This window comes from Lutra lutra, chromosome 9, assembly GCF_902655055.1.
Source record: "Lutra lutra chromosome 9, mLutLut1.2, whole genome shotgun sequence".
In the NCBI taxonomy this organism is placed as follows: domain Eukaryota; kingdom Metazoa; phylum Chordata; class Mammalia; order Carnivora; family Mustelidae; genus Lutra; species Lutra lutra.
The window spans coordinates 53472065-53494294 of NC_062286.1; the positions used below are offsets into that span (position 1 = coordinate 53472065).

Consider the following 22230-nt stretch of genomic DNA (forward strand, 5'->3'; position numbering starts at 1 on the left):
AGGGAGCTGAGCATGCTTCCCCCAAATCTGGACACTAGAGCTGAGTGTCCACAGGGGGGGAGGTCACCAGGCTGATGGGTGGGAGAGGATAGAGGGTGTCCCAATCCCATGCATGAGTGAGGGGCTGCACTGAGGGACCAGGGGAGGGGGGTTTGCTGCTCTCTGGCCCAGGGGAGATAAGGGCCCAATACCTTTCAGTAGCAGTTAGGACTGCCCCACCAGTGGACTGGTTTCATGCTGGCTTTGGTCTGTGAACTCACCAGATAAATAGATCAGCCTCTTTATTGATGTTTTTTTCTGTTGGAAACTTTAAGTTCCAAGCAGCTGAATTAGAAGCACTACAACCCCTGCCCCACCCCCATCCCCGCCAAGGGCCCGTCTGGGTTTCCACTCTTCTCTGTGTTGGGGATCAGCTTTCATAGCTTTTTCCCCCCCTCACTACTAACCCTTTTTTCCTTTTTGAAGTCCATGAACCAGGGATTCCCGTCTTTAGAGCTATTTAAGCAGAAATGTCCTGGCAAGAGCAGCACAGAAGGGATTCCTGCCCCAGAAGGAGGTCATGGGGGTGGGGGGGGGGATGGTGGCCAGCGAAGAGAGCCTGTGCCTGCAGCCTCCAGGCCCCCATCTGAACTGTGTGTGGTCTTCCTGGGGCCACTGCAGGCGGCAGCCGGACCATCCCCACACAGGTGCCCCAGGGAAGGATTTCCTGTTTTGGATGAGCCTCCAAGCCTACTAGGGCCACAGGTTTCTAGAAGGCCCTCATACGGCTTTTCCAAGCACAGCCGTGGGGCTGGCAGTCTGGGCACCTAGCTATACGCAGATGAGGCAGCTGGGGGTCTGGATTGCTCACACTCTAGCTCCTCAGCAGACGTGGCTCCTAGTAGGGGGAGTTGGAGGCAGCAAGAAAGCCCCAACAAGCAACGCACACCTGCAGACCAGAGAGATGAGGCCTTGAGGCTAGGCTTCTGAATCTGTCTGTTGCTCAGACTTATTTGGAGGTTGTAGCTGGTGAGACACACCTGCCAGTGTCTCGTGACAGACTGTAGTTAGAGGACCGTGAGTGGTGTGATGATGAAACGCTGTCCTGGGCATGGACTTCGCACAGCCTTGAGCTTGAACTTGACTGCAGGCGCTCAGGCAAATTCTTCACCTCTGGAAGCCTCCTGTTTCCTTGCTTGTGAAACCACGTGTTTCCAGAAGCTGGACCCAAAGGCCGGGAAGCAGGAGCTGCCATATCATGGGTAATCAAGTCTGATGAACGCACAAACCTGGGCGCCGGGCTCGAAACTGGTACCTATCCAGTAAGGGGCACCCCCACATGGTGGGGATGGGGGGCAGTGAAAGAGGTCTGACCCCTGTCTTTTGACCTGGGACCCTCAGGAAAGCAGAGGCCTCTCCTCTCATCTACAGAATTTGTGCCTGAACCAAGACTGCAGGGCACTGGGTTGTTTAATTTTACGGGTGTAGAAAGGAACTATTCTCCATATGTTCAAAAAACCCAGTGACTTTCATCTGTGGAACGTGGTGATTTTGCAAACTCCGATGAGTTCCCAGAACACCTTCTTGAGCTCGGCCGCTGATGGCTTTATGGGTGAGGAAGAGAGCAGGCAAGGTAACCTGCCCCACAGCTCGGGGTGGGGGTGGAGCGGTGACCCCTCCCTGGACACTGGAGAGTGAGCGTCCCTCTCTGCCCTGTCCTGGCTGCAGTTGGACGGTATCTGCTTTCTTGTCCTGGCTTCGCTCAAGCAGCGGTTGATGCGGTGGCCAGGAACTGTATGGGCTCTGCTTTCGCTGACTGACAGGATATGGGGCCCAGGCGGGAGGGGGCAAGATAAGTCATTGGTTCGGGGACAGTTTGTGACAGGCCGGCAGCGCTTCCTCAGAGTTATGCAAAGAATCACCGTGTTCTTTATGTTACTACTGGTCACTGGCTGACTTGGGCCTAGAGTGCTTGGTGGCAGTCCCAGCAAAGTCAGGTCATGGCCGGTCCCCAGTGGGCAATGTGGACCTGGCTCTGGCAGGAGTCCTCACTTAGACGCTTGATGTGTGGATTCCAGACTTGGCTGTTTAAATATGGCCAGAGGAGGACACCTGGATGGCTCAGTTGGTTAAGCGACTGCGTTTGGCTCAGGTCATGATCCTGGAGTTCTGGGATAAGTCCCACATTAGGCTCCCTACTCAGCAGGGAGTCTGCTTCTCCCTCTGACCCTCTCCCTTCTATGTTCTCTCTCTCTCACTCTCTTTCTCAAGTAAATAAATATTTAAAAAGATAAAATAAATATGACCAGAAGAATCCCAAGAGCCATGCTTCCAAAATGATCAGCAAGAAGGAATTACATGGAGAAAGGCATTCAATTTTACTTACCTGCTTTTTCTCCTCGCCCCCTGCCCCTACTCTAGCCCCAGTATCTGGTTCCTGGGCTGTGTAAGGGTTTGGGAAATCCATGCCAGACCTCCAGGAAAAGTGGGCCACTGTTTTGTGATGTTTCTTATCTCAAAAGCCAAAAGGAAAGCCCTGAGCGTGATTGTTCTACCTGTGCCTAGTTAAGTTTCTCCCCCGAGAAGAATCAAGGCCTTCTGTGTCTGCACTTGAGAGGAAAGGGGAAGGGGCCCTCATGCAAGAGTGGGTGCTGGTGGAGCAGTACCAGCACCCACCTCTGCCTCTTTCCTGTGCTGACTTGATTCAGCTCTCTTCCAGGCTAACCTATAGGTGGCTCGGCCTGTGTGTGGCCACCGGGGTGTCTTTCTACATTTCAGTTTTAGGAAGTCATTTTAATTTAGTGCATGCTGATTGTGTAAATCCCAAGAGGTTCCTTCTTTATTGGAACTTTGCTGCTCTTTCCAAAAACCTCCAGTACTGTAATGGGAGGGCACAGAAAGTCCTCTGCTGGTAGGGGCATCTTCGTGGGCGTGCAGCCTGTGTCTTCTGACGGAGTCCCTATGCTCACATGCTGTGCAGTTGCAGTCTTGAAATTCCTAATGGTTTTTACCCTTGAATTTGTGTTTCAAAAGTGAAGTCCAGTGGGACAGTAGAGAGTGTCCTGGGGACTTGGAGCCTTGGCTCCCATAATCCTACTGACTGCCACCTCCCTGCCTCCCCTGAGTGGGTTCTCACCCCTGCCACATTCTGCCCCTGGAAGAGCCCAGACACAAGAAAAGTTGGTGTTAGCTCCATAGCCTGTTTGGTGAGAGACTAGACAGGGACAAGGCTGTCCCCTGCCCCTGTCCCTAGATACCCGATGCATCCAGACACAGACCTTGTAATACCCTTGGGGGTCAGTTGTTCGCCTCGGTTGGAGTCCCTGGGAAGAAGAAAGTCCTGTCCAGATGGCCCTGCCCTGGCTGGGTCACAACACATCATCCAGCTGCTGGTGGGAAGGGAAACCAGCTGTGGGGGTTTACCTGTGCATGTACACACTTGTCCCTGGGCGCCCTGGGCACTTGTGAGGTTCGGAGCTCAGCCTGCCAGGATCCTTACACCTGAAAGAGAGAGAGATGATGGACACAGCGAAACCACCCTCATGACACGCACAGCAGCCTGAATTACTTAATGCTACCGAACTGTACATGTAAAAATGGTGGACAACAGTAGATCTTATGTGTGTTTCATTGCAATAAGAAAGAACTACACAGTGTTTAAAAAAAAAACACTAGAACAGGTAGAGACCATGGAAGGAAGGAAAAAAAAAATATATTGAGTACCTTTAATGGCACACTTTTTTTTGCTGCTTTTTGAATAGGGGTCCAACATTTTCCTTTTGCAGTGAGCCCCCCAAGTTATGTGGCCAGGCCTGCCTTTTGGCCACTCTGTAGAACTGTCTGGTCTTTTCTTTTCAAGGGCCCAGCCCTCAAGTGCTGAAAGCCTCTTACCTTTCCTCTCTTCTCCCCACGCAGGTCTCCTGTTGGCTGTGTGCCAGGCCCTGGAGAACAGCACGTCTGCCCTGAGTGGTGAGTCCTGTCCCCTCTGGGGGATGGTGCGGGAGTACTGGATGGGAACAGACCTGGCTGGCAGGTGGAGCCTGCCCTCCAAGCTTCCTGTGGGCTCCTGCCCTTTCTGCTCTCGCAGGGCTGTCCCCTGCCCCCTTGGTGCCCTTCACACCAGGAGCCCGGTTGCACTCCTCAGGGGTCTTCGTTGCAGGAGCCGGGGTGCAGGGGACTTTCCCCTCCCCTAAGGCTTGCCATCTCCCAGCTCTGTTCAGATAGTCCTTGTGGGCAGGGGTGCTGGAGAGCTCCAGACCAGCCCGAGTGTTCAAGCTCACTTAGTAGTGGATCTATAGAGGAGCCCAGATTCCTAAAGCCTGTGTCTGCTTCTGCTTGGTGATCTTTGTTTTGTTATTTTATGTCGTCTTTTTTGACATTTAGTAATATTTCCCTTATTTGGAAGATCCTAGATCAACATATTGGGAGGTTTGGGAAATGCAGAAGGCAGACGTCTCCTGGTCAGAGTACTGCGGAAGCATCTACTTTCAAGCTCTTAGCTTTGTCCAGATGTGCTCCTATTTTTACACAGTTAGTCGTTGTGAGGAAACGATGTTGATTCTTGCTTTTTAAACTCAAGTTTTCAAGTTGTACATTTCTCCATGTTGCTGAAAGGTCTTGAAATTTATCCTTTTAAAATGTCATGTCTGGGGCACCCAGATGGCTCAGTCAGTCAAGAATCCTTCTCTTGGTTTTAGATCAGGTCGGGATCTCAGGGTTGTGAGATCAAGTCCCACTTCGGGCTCCACACTCAATGGGGAGTCTGCTCCAGATTCTCTCCCCCTCTCTCTCTGCCCTTCCCCCCAACCCCTGCTAAGCTTGGGTATGCTCACTTGCTCACGCTCACGGCCACAAATAAATAAATAAATCTTTTTAAAAAGGTCATGGATGTTCCACTAAAATGGACGTATGTAATTCAATTAAGCGTTCTCCACTGGATATTTATGTTGCCTACAGTTTTAGATTATGATGCTACCTCTTCGTGCCTAGAAGCTTTTCCCTTCCTTCGGATTCTCTCCTCAGGATATGTCTCTGGAAGCATGAATAAATATATTTATGATTCTTGTAACAAATTGCCAAATAGCTCTTCAAATGCAGTGAGCTAACTCTCATGCCAAAAGGTCATGAGTCTGCCAGTTTCACTATTCCCTTTTTATTCTGGGCGTGTGTTCCCATCTGTTTCTGTGGCGGACCCCTGCTGTATCTCCCTAGTTCTTTCAGGCAGGAAGATGTGTATGGCGAGGAGGCGTGTGGTTCTCACATATTCATAAACCCTCTAACCCTCTAACCAACCACACAGCGTCCCTGGTACTTTGCTCTTCTCCTCTTCCACACCTTTCACTCCAAACCCACTGGAGGGGATGTGGCTGCTCCTGCCAGCACTTCTGTGGCCCCCACGCTCTCCCCCTTGGAGCGGTTATCCTTGATGCTGTTGGACCCTGAAGGTATCCAAGCCACCTGGTGGCCCATGATGCCACAGATGGAAATAACTCCCTTCCTCCGTGTTATGCTCTGCTTAAGGGTGTGCCTGTCCCAGAGCACCGCTGCTGGGGTGCTTGGGCTCTGCCAGAGCTGCCGCTTGTTAATTACCTCCCCTGTCACAAAGGGCTCAGATGTAAATATACTAGGGGTAAAGTGGGGGCATTGGATCGTGACCCCACCACGCTGGTCCCAGAATTGTCGCGTCTCCCTTCCTAGGATGCGTTTGTCCCCAGGTGCATCCTTAGCCCCTCCCAGTCCTCACTGGAGGCAAAGGGCCAGGTTCTCTGCTGAGTCACTTGCAGGTGGTAAGTTGCAGTGAGACCAGATGCTGGCACCGCCATCCAGTGAGGGCCGATGCTGATGCGGCCAGGTGCCCTGGTCACTCTAACCTCTTCCCAAACTCCGTCCATTCATACAGACAAGAAAGGCCTCGGGGGGGTGTCCTCCCTGAGTATCTTTTGTCAGGTGTGGCTCCTGCCAGGGCCCTTTGGGGTTTCCCAGTCTCTCCTGAGCAAACATGGGAAGACCTGCTGTATTCATCCCAGAATGACTGTCCTTGCTGCGCTAGTGACCAGCTTGTGTTCCATCTTTCTGGACTTACTTCTATGAGAATATCTCTGACATCAACAAGTACGTGATGTTTGTTCTTCCTCTTTATGATAGACCCTCCCAAAACTCATCATGCCCTCCTGCATTGCACGTTACCCTGTAACAGGCTGAGGGCTGCTCTGTGGCCCAGCGTGGCAGGTGAGGGCAGGGGCAATGCCATGATATCAAGCGTCCGGGGGACCTTGAGATCCTAGAGCTGATTAGAGGTCTGTGGAGAAGGAAGTGGGCTGTCTGGCTGGCCTCTATTTGATAGGTCACTTAGCTATGGGACTTGGGCCCTAGAGAAGTTGATGGAATATCTCTCTCCCATTTTTACGTACTTTCTACCCTGCCCTATTGGATCCAGACAGGAGTCCAGAGAGGGCTGGGCGAGGAGGCGGGCCCACGTGGCAATGATGGTGTCAGAGCCACCTCTCCAGGCGCTAGGGCTTTGCGCCTGAATCAGGCTTGTTTGCCTAACTTCCTCTTCCTCTAGGGTGACCTTCCTCCTCCTCAAAGACTCCTTGGGCCCTGGGAGGCCTTGACCACCCCCACTCTGTCCCTGCCAGACATAACTGAGATCCTGCTGTGGGTGCAGTTCAAACTGGGGACCAGCCCACCAGACACTCATGACCCCCAAATATTGCGTATTGAACTCCTGCCTAGTTCAGTAAGTGAAACTATTTGCTACTGTGGACTAATGGGAATCTTCATACACAGAAGAGAAATAATAGTGAAATCAATCCCCATATAGCCATCACCCGGCTTCGGCAGTTAGCATCATCTGCCATTCTTCTTTCCTCTATTCTCAAACCATTTTGATTTTTCTCCCTTTGCTGGGATATTTTAAAGCAAAGTCCATTTCTCTTGAATGTTACTTATAGCTCACGGGTAAGGACTTTAAAAAACAAAACCATAGTCACACCAACAGAAGTAACAATAATCCTTTCTTGTTAGATCTTAAATTTGGAGGGTAGATGATGCTGCATTCACTGTTTTGTTGTACTTCACTTAATTTGCATTTCCTTTAGCGTTTTCATCTTTTGCTTTCTACTTACATTTCCTTTTGGGTGAACACTGTTTTTGTTAAGTGTGCTCCTTTGTAGATGGGGTGACTGACGTGCACATCTGAGTCCCTCCTAACCCCTTATTCTCTGGATGAGGGGGGGCTCCCTCACTAAATCCCAGAACTGTCCATTTAGGTATAAAGTTGGGTTGTTATAGGGGTGTCTAGGTGGCTCAGTTGGTTAAAGCCTCTGCCTTCAGCTCAGGTCATAATCCCAGGGGCCTGGGATCAAGTCCCACATCAGGCTTCCTGTTCAGCAGAAATCCTGCTTCTCCCTCTGTCTTTCCCCCTGCTCATGCTCCCTCTCTCTCTCTTTCTATCAAATAAATAAATAAAATCTTTAAAGAAAAAAAAAAGATGGGTTGTTGTAGGACAGAAGCTATACAAGGTTTTATCCATGACATGAATATGCAAGTCTTTTCACTCTAAAGGTTGACAGGAATGAGAAACAGTAATGGATATAAGAAGGTTTTGATACATTCTTAAATTCTAGTACTAGAGCACAGGCACACTCAGGATTCAGCTCTAATGTTTTGATGGAGTATTACGGAGAGAAAATTGTAAATTCTGTGTACCAGTCAAGGGTGGCATAGGAACTTGAGGGAACATGAGGCTGATTCCATGTGGTTTTCTTGTGCTTTTGGGAAAAAAAAAAATTCCATGATCTTATTACTTGAAAGTTGCCTTTGGCCTTTCTTGTTGAGGTTTCATTGTTTTCTTCCAGTCTTTCCCTCTCTCAGAGCTCCAAATATGAAGGGTAAGTTATGCCAGAGCCATAGGAAACTGGCATATTGTCGTCAGTAAATGCTTTTCAGAGATCCACTTTGAGTGGGACACTGGAAAGATACATGCCTTAGGCTGGAGGTCAGGAATCTGGGGATTGGGCCCAGCTGGTCTGTTTTTGCCGAGCCCCTGGGCAAGTTGTCCATCTGTCTCCTGTTTGGATCTGAGTTTCCTCATCTGTTGGACTAGAATCAGGAAGAGCCTATGAGGTTTTTCACATGACCACTCTGATAAATTGGTAGAGATTGCTTGGTAGGCTTTGTTGAGAAGGGTTATAAGGCTGCCTGCAGGCTCTTAGGATATATGGCCATGACCCATGGGTGATGCCTGCCATGGACCCTATGTAGGGAAGCACTAGTGTGATGGCCATGTATTTCATTCTCCTGGAATCAGATGCTTTTTTACACTTAGGTTCTAAAATTCTAGTTCCTGGACTTCTTTCAAGACACGTCTCCAAAGGCAAGGGAAACAAAAGCAAAAATGAACTTTTGGGACTTCATCAAGATAAAAAGCTTCTGCACAGCAAAGGAAACAGTCAACAAAACAAAGAGGCAACCCACAGGACGGGAGAAGATCTTTTCAAATGACACTGTAGACAGAGGGCTCACATCCAAGATCTATAAAGAACTCCTCAAACTCATCACTCAAAAAAACAGATAATCAAGTCCAAAAACTGGACAGAAGACATGAGCAGGCACTTCTCCAAAGAAGACATACAAACGGCTAACAGACACATGCAAAAGTGTTCATCATCATTAGCCATCAGGGAAATTCAAATCAAAATTACCTTATACCAGGTAGAATGGCAAAAATTGACAAGGCAAGAAACAACAAATATTAGAGAAGTTGTGGAGAAAGGGGAACACTCTTACACTGTTGGTGGGAATGCAAGTTGGTGCAGCCACTTTGGAAAACAGTGTGGAAGTTCCTCAAAAAATTAAAAATAGAGCTACCCTATGACCCAGCAATTGTACTACTGGGTATTTACCCCAAAGATACAGATGTAGGGAAAAGAAGGGCCATATGCACCCAAGTGTTCATAGCAGCAATGTCTACAATAGCCAAAATGTGGAAAGAGTTGAGGCGCCCTTCAACAGACGAATGGATAAAGAAGATGTGGTCCATATACACAATGGAATATTACTCAGCCATCAGAAGGAATGAATACCCAACTTTTGCATCAACATGGATGGGACTGGAAGGGATTATGCTAAGTGAGATAAGTCAAGCAGAGAAAGTCAATTATCATATGGTTTCGCTTATTTGTGGAACATAAGGAATAAAATGGAAGACATTAGGAGAAGGGAAAAATGAAGGGGAAGAAATTGGAGTGGGAGAAGAACCATGAGAGACTGTGGACTCTGGGAAACAAAGTGAGGGTTTCAGAGGGGAGGGGCATGGGGGGATGGGTGAGCCTGGTGATGGGTATTAAGGAGGGCACGGATCTCATGGAACACTGGGTGTTACACACAAACAATGAACTATGGAACACTACATCAAAAACGAATGACGTACTGTACGGTGACTAACACGACACAATAAAAAAAATTCTAGCTGCTAGGACTGTATAAAGAAACAGTCCTTCTCCATCCTGGTGCTCAGAAAGCCCACCACACAGATAAAAAGGTAGCTCGGGAGCTCATAATATGAGCCTCATGATGACCTAAGGCCGCCTCAGCCGACTGCTTGCTGGATGATTTGGGAAATAATTGCTGTGGGAGTCAAGTCAATAGTCTGGGGGTTAAGACAGAAAATTTTTATCTGGTTGGTTGTTAGTTTGTAAAACACGCAGAGAAACCTAGCTGGAGGCAGAAGGAGGGTGGCAGCACGTACAGATTAGAACATCTGTCACACCCTCCCAAGGAAGGAGTTATGACCTATCTTCAAAAGTCGCCTTTTAATGCCCCTTAAAAGGGACAGAACGCAGCCGGTTAAGTTGTTGGGTGGCTCCTTGCTTAACCCTCTGAAATGTTGTGCATTTCCCAGGCCACCCATCTGGTTCTCATGTTTTCATGAGGCTCACTGTAATGGCCGAGGGGTGTGGCGAGGCCCTTGCTCAGACACCTGGCAGCGGGCTCTGGGCTTCCCCCTGCCATCTGCCTCGCTGCATCTGCACGCCTCTTGAAACCCCTGAACTTCTCCTTCCTCTAGCCCGTGTCTGCCACCACCCAGCCGGAACCGGGGAGTGTTTGTGAGTGTCTGGGAGACTTTGCATCGGCGGCGGTGAAAGAACGTGGCGATGATGTTACGTGGTGGTGGTGTTCATGAGGAGGGTCACTCGCTGGCTTGGGGAGATGGTGGTCAGATCTGGGTGAGGACATTGGGCTTAACTATATAGAGAGGGTGAGCTCTGGCTCACCAGAGGGAGCACAGAGGGAGGGAATTCAGATCCCAGGGAGAAGTCTTTGAAGGCGTAACTTGTTTGGGAAACAGGTAGAACGTGGGTCAGCCAGCAAGTAAGAGATCTGTTTATTGCTCATCTCACCTAACAAAAGCTTTTCAGAACTGCAAACTGCTTCCCCGTTCCATTGTCTGGAGTTTTCCCACGTGGAGCTGAAGTCATTCTAAAATTAGAAGGCTCACGTGCTCTACGCAAGTACACGGTTCACTGTTCCAAATCTGTGTCGGTAGTGCAGGAGATGTGAGAATGTCCTGGTCCGGGAGGAAAGCGCATACACCTGTGTGTGCCAGGACTTGTTTGTTTCCGACGATGTTTGGAGGAACGCGGGGCCTCCAGAGAGAATGAGGGGACTCTTTGCTTTCCTCTTGTCATCCACTTCCTCACTTCACCTTCTACTTTTTTGCAAAGAAAGCTACGCTGGATGAGAGGGAAGGTTGCTCAGGGTAGCAGACAGGCCACAGGCTGTGGAATCCATGGTTATAATTCTGACTCACTTAGCTGTCTGACCTTGCTAGAGCTCTTCAACCCTCCTGAACCTCAGTTCCCCATCAATAAAATTAAGGAGTGGAATTAAGCAGCATCTTTTGAAACTGTGAGTCACAAAATCACTCTAGTGGGTCCAAGCCAACATTTTGTAAAAATGAGATTGGATAGCTTAGGACAGAGAATTTCAGCGTACAATTTACGAAGGAAGGTCAAGGCATGATTCATGATATTCTTGTTTTAGTTATCAGTGGACTCCTGCCAAGTGGCATTCTGCATCATTTACTTGTATGATCTGTACCCGTATTGCACCCTCTGTAATTTCCAGGTCTGATTTCTTCAGTGTAAGAGCTTACAGTGCCATAAATCTTTCTAGACCTATACACTCCCCCCACCCTCCATATACCTAATTTCTTACAGTTGTCTTGTTCACTGCTAATTTAAAGTAGTTCTTTGAATCTATTCCCCTTTAACAAGTCTTTCCAAAACAGTCAACTTATAATAGAAACAACAACTTGGGCACAGATATTTCATTAGTTTATGTAATATGTAATTACATTACGTAAATACGTGAGCAAGTACTACCAACACAAACAGGTTTGGGAACAAAACACATATGTCCTCCTGGTAAATAGACAGCTTAACTGGTCCAAACAGTAATGGGCTTGTAAACCAGAGTAGCCAACTAACTAACTTCTTGCATGCTGAGGGCACTGGCATTGATGTTTGTAGGAGAGGATGGGACTGGGCAAATGAGGCGTGTGGTTTAGGTTGAGCCCAGTTAAGAGACCACGTGCCATCTTTGAACGAAGCAAGGCCAGTGACGCAACTTGTGGATTTTTAACAAATCAAGGCTATTAGAAGCCTTACTGTTTTCCTGCTTTTTAGTTTTGGACATTTATTTAACACACACATTTATTAAATACACAGTTCACACAATCTATAGTCAGGTACAGAGCAGGATCAGGGGCATTACACTGGACGGCCATTGCAAAATGAGCCCCGTGTACGCTGACTTTCGTGCTGGGGTCATTATTCAGGAGAACGGTTCTCTTGTAGAAATCCAGTATCTGTTGGGTGAAACCTGCATCCACAGGGTTTAGACAGGGCCAAGAGAGGCTCATTTAGTGTCTCACGCCTGGAAAGATGAGTTCATTCTTACAGGAAACAATATTGAACTTGTATCAAATTCACTGTTTTGATTCAGCAAGCCATAACTGTTAAAAACAAAGATAGCAGAAAATTTCTGGATGGTGTCTGTGTTTCTGAAAAAGGAACCGTTCAGCAGGCCAGTGAATAAGATCTCGGTTATCCAGCTACAGAAACAGCAAGGTGCCTGATGATTCTTCAGACTTAGGATACTTCAAAGATGCAGTAAAAAGCCGTATATTTATTTGAGGAGGAAAAAATTGCATCTTGCTCCGTTTGGCCCAGGGTGCTGGGCTGGTTTTCCATGCGATTGGTCATTCTTCTGACTCTGCCAAGCCCCCCACGTTGCAAGAACAGAACCCGACTGCACATCAGCGTAGGTAAGAGGAGGTTGATTTTTTTAAGGAATTGGGCCTCACGGGATCCCTGGAAATGCTGCACAGACTGGCCCTGAGGCTGACAGGAGCCAGAGGGACTGGCGGGGGTCTCAGCTGCAGCCGTTTGTGTACCCTGTACCTACCACGAAGACAGTTCTGTACCAACTCATTCCATCTCTGTGCCTCGTCCCTCCGAGTCTCTAGAGAGAATCCAATCAGTCTGTCTTCCTAGGCCAACTGGTTACCCAGCTGCGGTGGTAAGGCTGGGAGGGGGATTATCTCTGGCAAATGGGAATATAGGGGATTTTCATTTCCTTCATACTTTCCTTTGTTTCTGCCATATCAGCAATAAGCATATTTTAATAATCAGGAAAAAAGGGGTGGGGGCTCTCTTTTTCAAAGGAAGTAAAAGGCAGTCACTGGTGTCTGCCCACAGGTCCGTCGGCCAGCATGGGTTGAACACAGGCACAGGCACTCCTGTCTTGTCCGGCGACTGTGGCGGTCCCCGAGGCTCAGGTGGCTGCTGTTCCTGGAACATCGGGACCTGCCCTCCTGCCCTGCTTGAGGGCTGCCTGGTCCCTGCAGCTTGAAGCCCACACCTTGCTCCCCTGCACTCAGGCCCTCCAGGGACCTTGCTGTCTGGAGAAATGGGTCCCAATCCAGCAATCCCCAGTTCACCTCCCAGCTCTGGGGATGCTTCTCCAGACTCTAATAGCCCTTTGTCTCTAGATCTGGATCTACTTTGCAGAAACCCAAAGTGCCCAACACCTCTGGGTTTCCACAGAGAAGCTGGGCCTTTCTGGGCTGTGGGACTGGTCTCTAGAATGTGAGTATTTTGAACTAGACAGGCTAAGTTCAAATTCCACCCCTGCCACTTAACTAGCTGTGAGACCTCAAGTAAACTACTTAACCTGTCCGTACCTCAGCTTCCCTACTTATAACACAAGAATCTAGTAGTACCTGCTTGTGGGGTTCTTCTGAGGATGAAGAGCTTCTGCACAGAGCACTTGGAGCTGTGTGCGTATACAGTAGGCGCTCCAAGTGCGAATGCTACTGCCTTGCTTACTAGGTTATCAGTGATATCATAGAGCGAAGCAAGACCTCTGTCTTCATGCTGCTTTGTCACCTCCGTTCTGTCCTGAGGCCATGTCAGTTGCAGAAGGGCCATCCTGAGGACTGCGGAGACTCAGGTTCCTGGGCCCCGCACTGGCCTGGCCCCGAAATCTGCACTTGTAGTCCTCTGCCACCTGTGCCAAGGCCCACGGGGAAGAAGCCGATTGCGCAGGACCCTGTGGGCTACGACACCCTCTCCTGAGGGCAAGGACACGTCCCTTCCCCGGAACGCTTGTCCCTCCTCAGCTAGACAGTGCTGGTTCTGAGAGTACGGGCTGCATTCCTGTTCCAGAACTGACTTTCTGGATTTTTGGTGTGTTGTGTTGTTTTTTTTTTTTCCTGAAGATTTTATTTATTTATTTGACAGAGATCACAAGTAGGCAGAGCGGCAGGCAGAGAGAGAGCGGGAAGCAGGCTCCTCACTGAGCAGAGAGCCTGACGCAGGGCCCAATCCCAGAACCCCGAGATCACAACCTGAGCCGAAGGCAGAGGCCCAACCCACTGAGCCACCCAGGTGCCCCTGGTGTGTTTTTTTTTTTTAATTTAAATTCAGTTAACATACAGTACATCATTATACAGTATATACATACAGTACATCATTAGTTCTTGATGTAGAGTTCGATAATTCATCAGTTGTATATAACACCCAGTGCTCAGCACATCACATGTCCTGCTTCATGCCCATCATTCCCTGGAGAGCTTGCGAAACAGAACAACAACAACAACAACAACAACAAAAAAAACCCTTAGAACTCAGATCATCACCTCAAAAGATCCTCGTTCTCATTAGCTTTGCTGGCGTGAAATTATGACCATGGCAGCTTGGGGTAAGGCGTCAGCTTTGCTTACTGAGGGCCCAAGCCCAAACCTCCAGCTTCGGAGTTTGGAAACCTCCCGGAGAGTCCGGTTATTTTCTATGGGAGGGCCCTCTCAATCTGCCAGTCCGGCCTGGCTCACACGTCCTCCTGAGCAGGCTCCATGGCCGTTTGGTTTGCAGGTCCCTCTGCATCCCTCTTCTTAGCTTCCTGACTTGAAAGTTTTGGCCCTACTCCTCTAACTGAATGTGGGGTGGGAGGTGATTTCTCACACCTGGACACTTTTTTCCACTAGGCTGCATGAATTAAAATGTTCCCTAAATACCAAAGCATGCTAGTGCTAAGCAAGGGGAAAACCGGGTAAGATTAAACAGAACACAGGCCCCGGTTCTGCTCGCACGGTCGCACCATGTAGCCCGGGGTTCAGAAGGAGGACATTTTTCTTCCCAGCTGTCACTTGGCAGCCTGGCTGGGAATCTCTTTTCTGGGCCTTTTTCCATCCTGACGACTTTGAGGGGCTTGGGATACAATGAACATCTCTGCTCACCTTACACCATAGGGCTCAGAAGGCATTCTTGGAGCCTTGAAAGTGGAAGATGTTAGATCTGACTGTGAAATCTTGCTGGTGTTCTGAAGCATGACAAGTGGAAACAATCGTGACTCACGCAACAAACACTCCAGGGGAGGCTCTCCCATTAGAGAAACACAGCCCGCCACAGTGAAAGGCTCTAGAAAGGCTCTAGGTGCACATCTAACCAAACTATAACCATATTGCATTTGTCACTGCAGACAATTTCCCAGGGATTTAACTCCAGCTCAGTACTTCCCAACCTTTTCCAGAATAGAGACCCAGTTTGACCATCAAAAGGCTGTGATACACCACAGAGAGCTATCATCTCATACCTGTAAGAATGGCTACTATCAAAAGACTAGAAATAAGACGTGCTGGTGAGGATGTGGAGAAAAGAAACTGCTGGTGGGAATGCAGACTGGTGCAGCCACTGTGGAAAACAGTAGGGAGGGTCCTCAAACAAACACAGCACTACCCTATGATCCAGCAGTTCCGCTTCTGTGTATTAACCTGGGGAAAGTGGAAACACTAATTCGAAAAGCTGGATGCACCTTTGTGTTCATTGCATTGTTACAAGAGCAGTGTTACAAGTGTAGCCAAGATATGGAAACAACCAAAGCGTCCATTGATGGAAGAATGGATAAAGGAGTGTGCATATGTGTGTGTGTACACACATAATGAAATACTACATAGCCATAAAAAAGAATGAACTCTTGCCATATGCAACCACATGGAGGGACCTTGAGGGTATTATGCTAAGTGAAAGAAGTCAGAGAAGGACAGTACTGTATGATTTGCTTATCTCTGGAATCTAAAAAACAAATGAATAAATGAAACTCTTAGGTGCAGAGAAGCAGATTGGTGGTGGCCCGAGGGGAGGGTATAGGCAAAATGGGAGAAGGGATTCAGAAGGTACAAACTTTCAGCCCTACATAAGTCACAGGGATGCAATGTACACATGGGGAATAGGAGCCATAACACTGTATTTCATTTTATGTGACTGTGTGGTGACAGGACACTAGACTTGCGTGGTGAGTGTTTCACGGTGTACACAAATATTTTGTCAGACAGGTGCTTCCTAAAGGAATCTTTGCAAAGATTTCTCTGAAATGACTGTTACTCGTCTTATGAAATGCAGAGAATTAAACCTGTAGACCCCTAGATCACAAAGGCCACGTGGCTGAAAACCCAGTCCTCCCCATCTTACGTGCAGTGTTCCCCATTTGCTAGCTGCCTAGGGTGTGTCTCCAGTGGGGGTGGTTTCTAGGTTAGAAATACATTATTCTCTGATCATGTGCTTCCCTTGATGTCAGCTTCTCATTGGCAGGTGAGAGAGTTACGCCTTTTTCATCCACTTCAGTTTGGCTTGACAGAAAGGGGCTTAAAAATGAAGGTCAAAGGAAACTTGGGTGGCTCAGTCTGTTACGTGTCTCCTTCAGCTCAGGTCATGGTCCTGGGATTGAGCCCCGCATCAGGCTCCTTGCTCAGTGGGGAGTCTGCTTCTCCCTCTCGCTCTGCCTGCTGTACCCCCTGCTTGTGTGTGCGCACGCTCTCTCTCTCAAATAAATTCAGTCTTTAAAAATGAGTATCAGATGGATCTGATTGCACGCTAATGGCAGTACGATCTAGAGCCAGCCAGCCAGGTTCAAGCCTGAACTGTGCCCCTTGGCCACTGTGAGCTCGGGCGAGTTCCTTAACCGCTCTTTGCCTCTGTTTCCCCACCTATAAGGTGGAGACAACCATCAAGCCTACCTCAGAGGGTCGTGATGAGGATTCAAGGAGGTGACGTGTGTAAAGCATTGGCGCTATGCCAGGAGTATCAGAAGTATCTGTTACCTAAATCTTTTTGTTTAGATTGACAGAGTGAGAAAGCAGTAAAGTCACGTGAGAAATGGTATCTGCAGTACCAAGATGGCCTAAGCCAGTTGATGGCAGGGACGTGATTAAAGTTTGAGGGACAGGACTTCCACCACGGCAGGGTCAGCCTCCTACTCAGTGCTCAGGGGCGTGCCCTTGACACTGAGTGGGTCAGGAAGCACCACCCTGCCGCCGGGAAGGGGTGTTATGAAACCTGCCTCCCCAGTAGATGCCCAGAAATGCAGCTTCGCTTTCAGAACCGCAGCACTCAGTGCGGAGGGAGTGGTCTACGCCTCTGGTGACAGGCGAGTGCGGACGGCGTGCTCTGCTCTGAGCTGGGAGATCAAGGAGGAGGAGCAGGGGGAAATGGGAGAGAGCCACCCCGCAGAAAGGCTGGAGGCTCGCCAAGGCAACCCAAGGACAAAAAAGGAAGGTCGAGAAGCCAAGACGGCTTCCTGTGTGAAGGGCTCAGCCCAGGTCACAGGACCCCAGAAGTGAACACGGTGTGGTCACTTGCTTGCGGAATTCACATTCTCACTTGCCACAGGGCAGCCCTTGGATGGTGTTGTTTGAAGGGCTAACCGTCTGCTCTCACTTCACCGGCAGGGTTCAGGGAGAAGCTGATGATCACATGTGGGGACTATTTATAGTGATTTATATGAGAACAGCGCACTCCTAATTCCCCTTTTACTCGAAATGATTTAAGAATCTTAAGTGGGAGCGCAGGTTCGAGATGCATAAAGAGAGGGAAATAATTAGACAGTTAGTCTGAGAGTGTTCCTAATTGAAGAGCCAGAGCTGTTGGGATTCAGCCGCTCTTAGGATTAACGATCCAGGTGAAAACATGGAAGAAAAGCGTATCTTTTCAAAAAAGAAAAAAATAGTTCTCTGGTACTCTTGAGAAAGGGGATATCACGCTGAAGGGATCTTTGGCCCAATTTGCGTTGAGTCCATCTTTCTGTGAGTATTCTTATGTTAGGAATATTTTTATATCCTGGTGATTGAATTTGAGGACTGACTGCAGAGGGCTATGCTGGGCAGCAGGGACAGGACACGGGACAGTCCCTGCCCGCAGGGCCCTTAAGTGTGGGGGTGAGCAATAGACTTGCAAAGGGTTACTTGAATTAAATGACTGCCCCCCGCCCCTAGAGTTGTAAATAGAGCAGTGTCAGGAAAGGCCAAGCATGAGCTGTGCTCTGCCTGAAGGAACTGAAGAAGGCGCCCTGGAGGGCATCTCTCATCTGAGCTCTACTGCCTGCAAGGTCTTCCCATTCTGGAACCGTTTCAGCAATGACAGGTGCTTAAGGATGTGTGTTTAGAAGATCCTGACTGGTTCAGAATCCAGGATCTCATGTCTGTGAACCATGGAAGAGTATGGCCTCCAGACCATTCATTTTTCAACAAGTTAGACTTAATATTTTTTTTTTAAGATTTTATTTTGAAAGAAACAGTAGAGCGCGCGCATGCGAGAGAGAGAGAGAGAGAATAAGCAGTGGGGAGGAGCAAAGGGGGCGGGGGAAGCAGATCCCCCACTGAGCAGGGAGCCCCACACTGGGCTTGACTCAGGACCCCTGGGATCCTGACCTGAGCCGAAGGCAGACATTTAACAGACTGAGCACCCAGGTGCCCCAAATTTAATATTGGTTAGGGATTCTGAAATGTGGTGAAACATCTAGACCTTCTATTAGCCACGTACACCTCGGTGTTGGCCTCCCTGAAAGGACCAAGGGCACTTGTGATTAGGACAGAGCAGAGGTTGCACCCGACAACCTGTTTCCACTTTGCTTGATGGAGGGAGCTCCTCTGAGCAGGTCTTGCTCCCTGCTGGTCACTCCTCTAGTTAAAATGATTAAACCTGGTAAAGAGTGTTGGGACCGCAGAGCTGTCCAAATACTTCCTCTTGTAAAAAGTCTTCAGAGGTGTCTTTTTGGCATTATTACCACAGATTGGCTTACTTTGTTGAACTTAGCTTAAGTAGTACAATTTGCAAGTAAGTAGAATCCCCTGAACCAGGATGTGGTTTCGGGAGAGGGCTGGGACAATGACAATATTTTTAAATATCACTGTATTTTTGTTGGTGTTCAAAGGCTTATATAGTTAAAAAAAAAAAAATCTGGCTCAAGGAGGATACTGAGTTCATGTTTTCTTTTTAGGTGAATGAGTGCCCAATGCTCAGTGTATCCTCCTTGAAACAAGTGTCTTTTTTTTTTTTTTTTTAAGTAAGCTCCACACCCAGTGTGGGGCTTGAACTCATGGCCCCGAGACCAAGAGTGGCATCCTCCATTACTGAGCCAGCCAGGTGCCCCAGAAAAGTAGGTCTTTCGTAGCCTCTGGCAGCTGCCTAGAACAACATCTTTCAGTACTTCCGCCACGAGTGACTGGAGCCCTTGCCATGCAGCTAGTCCAAATTGAGGTGTCACAAATATCAAAGACACACCAGACTTGGAAGACCACCTAGTCATTCTTCTTTTTAAGAACTCTTATTAGTGTTTATATTGGTGGTTTATTGAAATGACACTATCTTCACCCTACTGGGTTAAATGTTCAAATCAATCTCACTCCCCCGCCCCCCAAGGTGGCTTCCAGAAAAGTGTAGAATCACCTATTTGACTCGGATTTATTTCTGCTGGACAACACAGCTCTAGAGCTGTGTGGCACCTTGGTTCCCTCTCACTTCACTTCCCTCCATCCTGGAGCTTTCCCTGAATGCCAGCCCCTTGGGCCCTCCCTCTGTCTCATCCCAGTATTTTGCTGCAGCTCAGCCAGCTGTCTGATGCTTTCTGGTAGAGCTGTACCTGGGAAAACGCTCTGCCTGGGCAGTGTCAACCCATCCTTGAAGATGGAAGCCACAGTCTCCCTTTTCAGAAAGCTGCCCTGCCTATCTGTAGGCAGGATTAATTTATTCCTCTTCTGTCTCCATCCCTTTGTTTTTTAAAATCTTTCGTATTTCCCCCTGCTGCCTTCTCTTATGGTAAGCTCCTTGAGGACAGGGAAGCTCTGTCTTCTTCATCTGTTTATAAGGTAAACACTCAGTGCCTAACACAGGTCGGTGCACAGCAAAAGTTGAATGAATAATGAATGAATCCTCTCTCTCTGAGCTCACCAATCTCTGTATAAAGACGTGAAACAGGGCACCTGAGTGGCTCAGTTGGTTAAGCATCTGATTCTTGATTTCAGCTTAGGTCATGATCAGGGTCATGAGATGGAGCTCCAAGTTGGGCTCCATGCTCAGCAGGGAGTCTGTTCAAGAGTCTCTCTTCCTCTGCTCCTCCCCATACACACTCTCTCTCCCTTTCTCTCTCTAAAAATAAATCATTAAAACAAAAAAAGACATGAAACACATAGACACACAAAAGACATGAAACACATAAAGTTAACACAGCATTGGGCATACTTCTAGAAGTGGAGGCCATGGGCTGCCAGCATGAGAATCACTTAGGTGCTTATGAAAATTAATAACCCCAGACTTCACTCCAGATTGACACGTTCAGTCAGGAAATGTTAGGTTGTGCTGCAGTGGCAAATGTCATTGCCTTAATAGCAAAAGTTTAATTCTCATTCAAAGTCCACTGTGGGCCCAGGGTCACTCTCCAGGGAAACTGATGTTTCAGATTAGGTGTTTGTATCAGTGAGGGGGATGTAAGGTCTAGTGCCCATTGTTGATGCTCTTACCCAGATATGTGTCACTTTTCAGTGTTCACATTTCATTGCCTGAAGCACTTGTATGGCCATTCTAAACTTCCAGGGGGTGAGGAAGACCAAGATTTCTGTGTGTCTTCAAGTAGAGGTATGTGTATATTGCTGCAAAAGTTTAATGAGCATCTCAAAGGTGAGGTCCAGGAAGCTACATTTTTACCTCCCTTGGTAATCCCTATTCATGCTATAATTTGAAGACCTTTGAGAAGGACGGGAGTCCTCAACCTTACCTGCTCATGGGAATTACCTGGAGAATTGTAAAAATATTGATGCCCTGGCCCTACTCCCCAGAGATCCTAATTCACAGGTGCTGGGGGTGGGAGAGTCCAAGCATCAGTATTTTTTCAGTCTTCCTAGGGGATTCTAGTATGCATCCAGGGTGGAAAGCCACAGGTGTAAGAAAAAGAGTAGGGGCCTTTGAATCCTAACTGTGTTACTGATGGAGAGATCCTCAGTTTGCGTTATCTGTTAATAGTATTGAAGATCAAACAAGTGTGAAAATCTTTGTCAACTATAGTATTGAACAAATATTGGATATTATTATACACTGGGGTGTGTACATTTATATAAGCAGGATTTGTACACATGCCATTTACTATACACACACACACACACACACACACACAGCCAGGAGAAGAAGGAAAGTATCCTCCACACTTCTGCATTTGCCTCCTCCTACAGTCAGTGAATAGTTGGTCCCGTCTGCCAATCTTAGTGACAAAGATGAGAAAAGCAAGGAAAAAAATTCCTTCCCTGCCTCTGTTTTCCTCTCCCTGGCTTGTTACAAGCCCTTAGCCCTTAGGTTAGGGCTTTAGTTCCATCATAGCCTTTCCCAGGCCTCTTCCGTTTGCTCTCCTTTTTGATCTGAGACTTATAATCTGCTACAGCCCTATTTCCAACCTCTTCCTATAGCTCATTCCCCACTGACACCCCAATCCCATGCCAGGACAGAGAGCGAGCACACTGGCCCTGGGGGAGCCCCTTTCCTGCTCTCTGATGAGTTCAGCAGCATAGGAAATCCATATCCTCAGGAATTGGGTCTCCAGGGTATTGTCCTGGAGGATCACTGGGGCTGGCAGATTCAACAGCGCTCAGTGAAGTCAGTCCACTTTTGTGAGTAGGTGTAGCATTCTCACCTACTCTTTGTAGTATCTTGTTTCCTGTAGTTTCATACTCAGTGTTACATTAGATCCTGAGATCCAACCAACTGGTTTACAGCTTCTTGAAATGCTGCTGCTCCGTAACCTGGAAGTTGTCACAAAAGTCTCTTTTCTTTAGTCATAAAAATACCACATTGGCTCTCTTCCATTGACACAGCTAAGAGTTAATGCCAAAATAAGCTATTTTTCATTATTTGTCCTCTCAGATCCAACAGTTTTCAAGGCAGAACAATGCAAGAGTTCCTTGCAGGAAATAAATGCAATGGTGCTTATAAAAATACAGATTTGTGCATTTGATATGAATTGTGGGCTTATAAAGGGATCGAAAGAATCCCTTGGCCTACACAGCTATGATATAGATCCTTTGAAATGATTCTTCATGGTATGACTAATGCCACAGAGGTCCTTGGCTGTGAAGACTGTGTGTCCAACATTAGACTATACGCCACCCCAGCCTATCCAAAATCTGGAGCTCACTTCCTACCTACCCGCTGGCCTGAGCCTTCTCCCCACCATGGGCTCTTCAGAAGTCGGCAGGACCGGAATGCAATAGGCCCAAAGGGAAAGTTGCCCAAGGAGCTTAGCACCCCATTGGCAGGGACGCCCAGTGCAGCTTTTCTGTATGTCCAGTTCCCACATAGGAAGTGCAGTTCATGGTTGGTTGGTTGTTTTTTTTTTTTTTTCATTGATTCGTGCATGGCATTGGGTCCA

At 48.0% G+C, this 22230-nt stretch overlaps 1 protein-coding gene across 1 annotated transcript in view; it reads left to right on the top strand.

Annotated features, from left to right (window-relative positions):
* Window positions 1-22230, top strand: part of TGFA (transforming growth factor alpha) — a 105120-nt gene that overhangs the window by 33760 nt on the left and 49130 nt on the right. The window contains exon 2 of the mRNA XM_047746945.1: window positions 3895-3948. Within this exon, the coding sequence (XP_047602901.1) occupies window positions 3895-3948 (54 nt within the window). The remainder of the gene's footprint in view (window positions 1-3894; window positions 3949-22230) is intronic.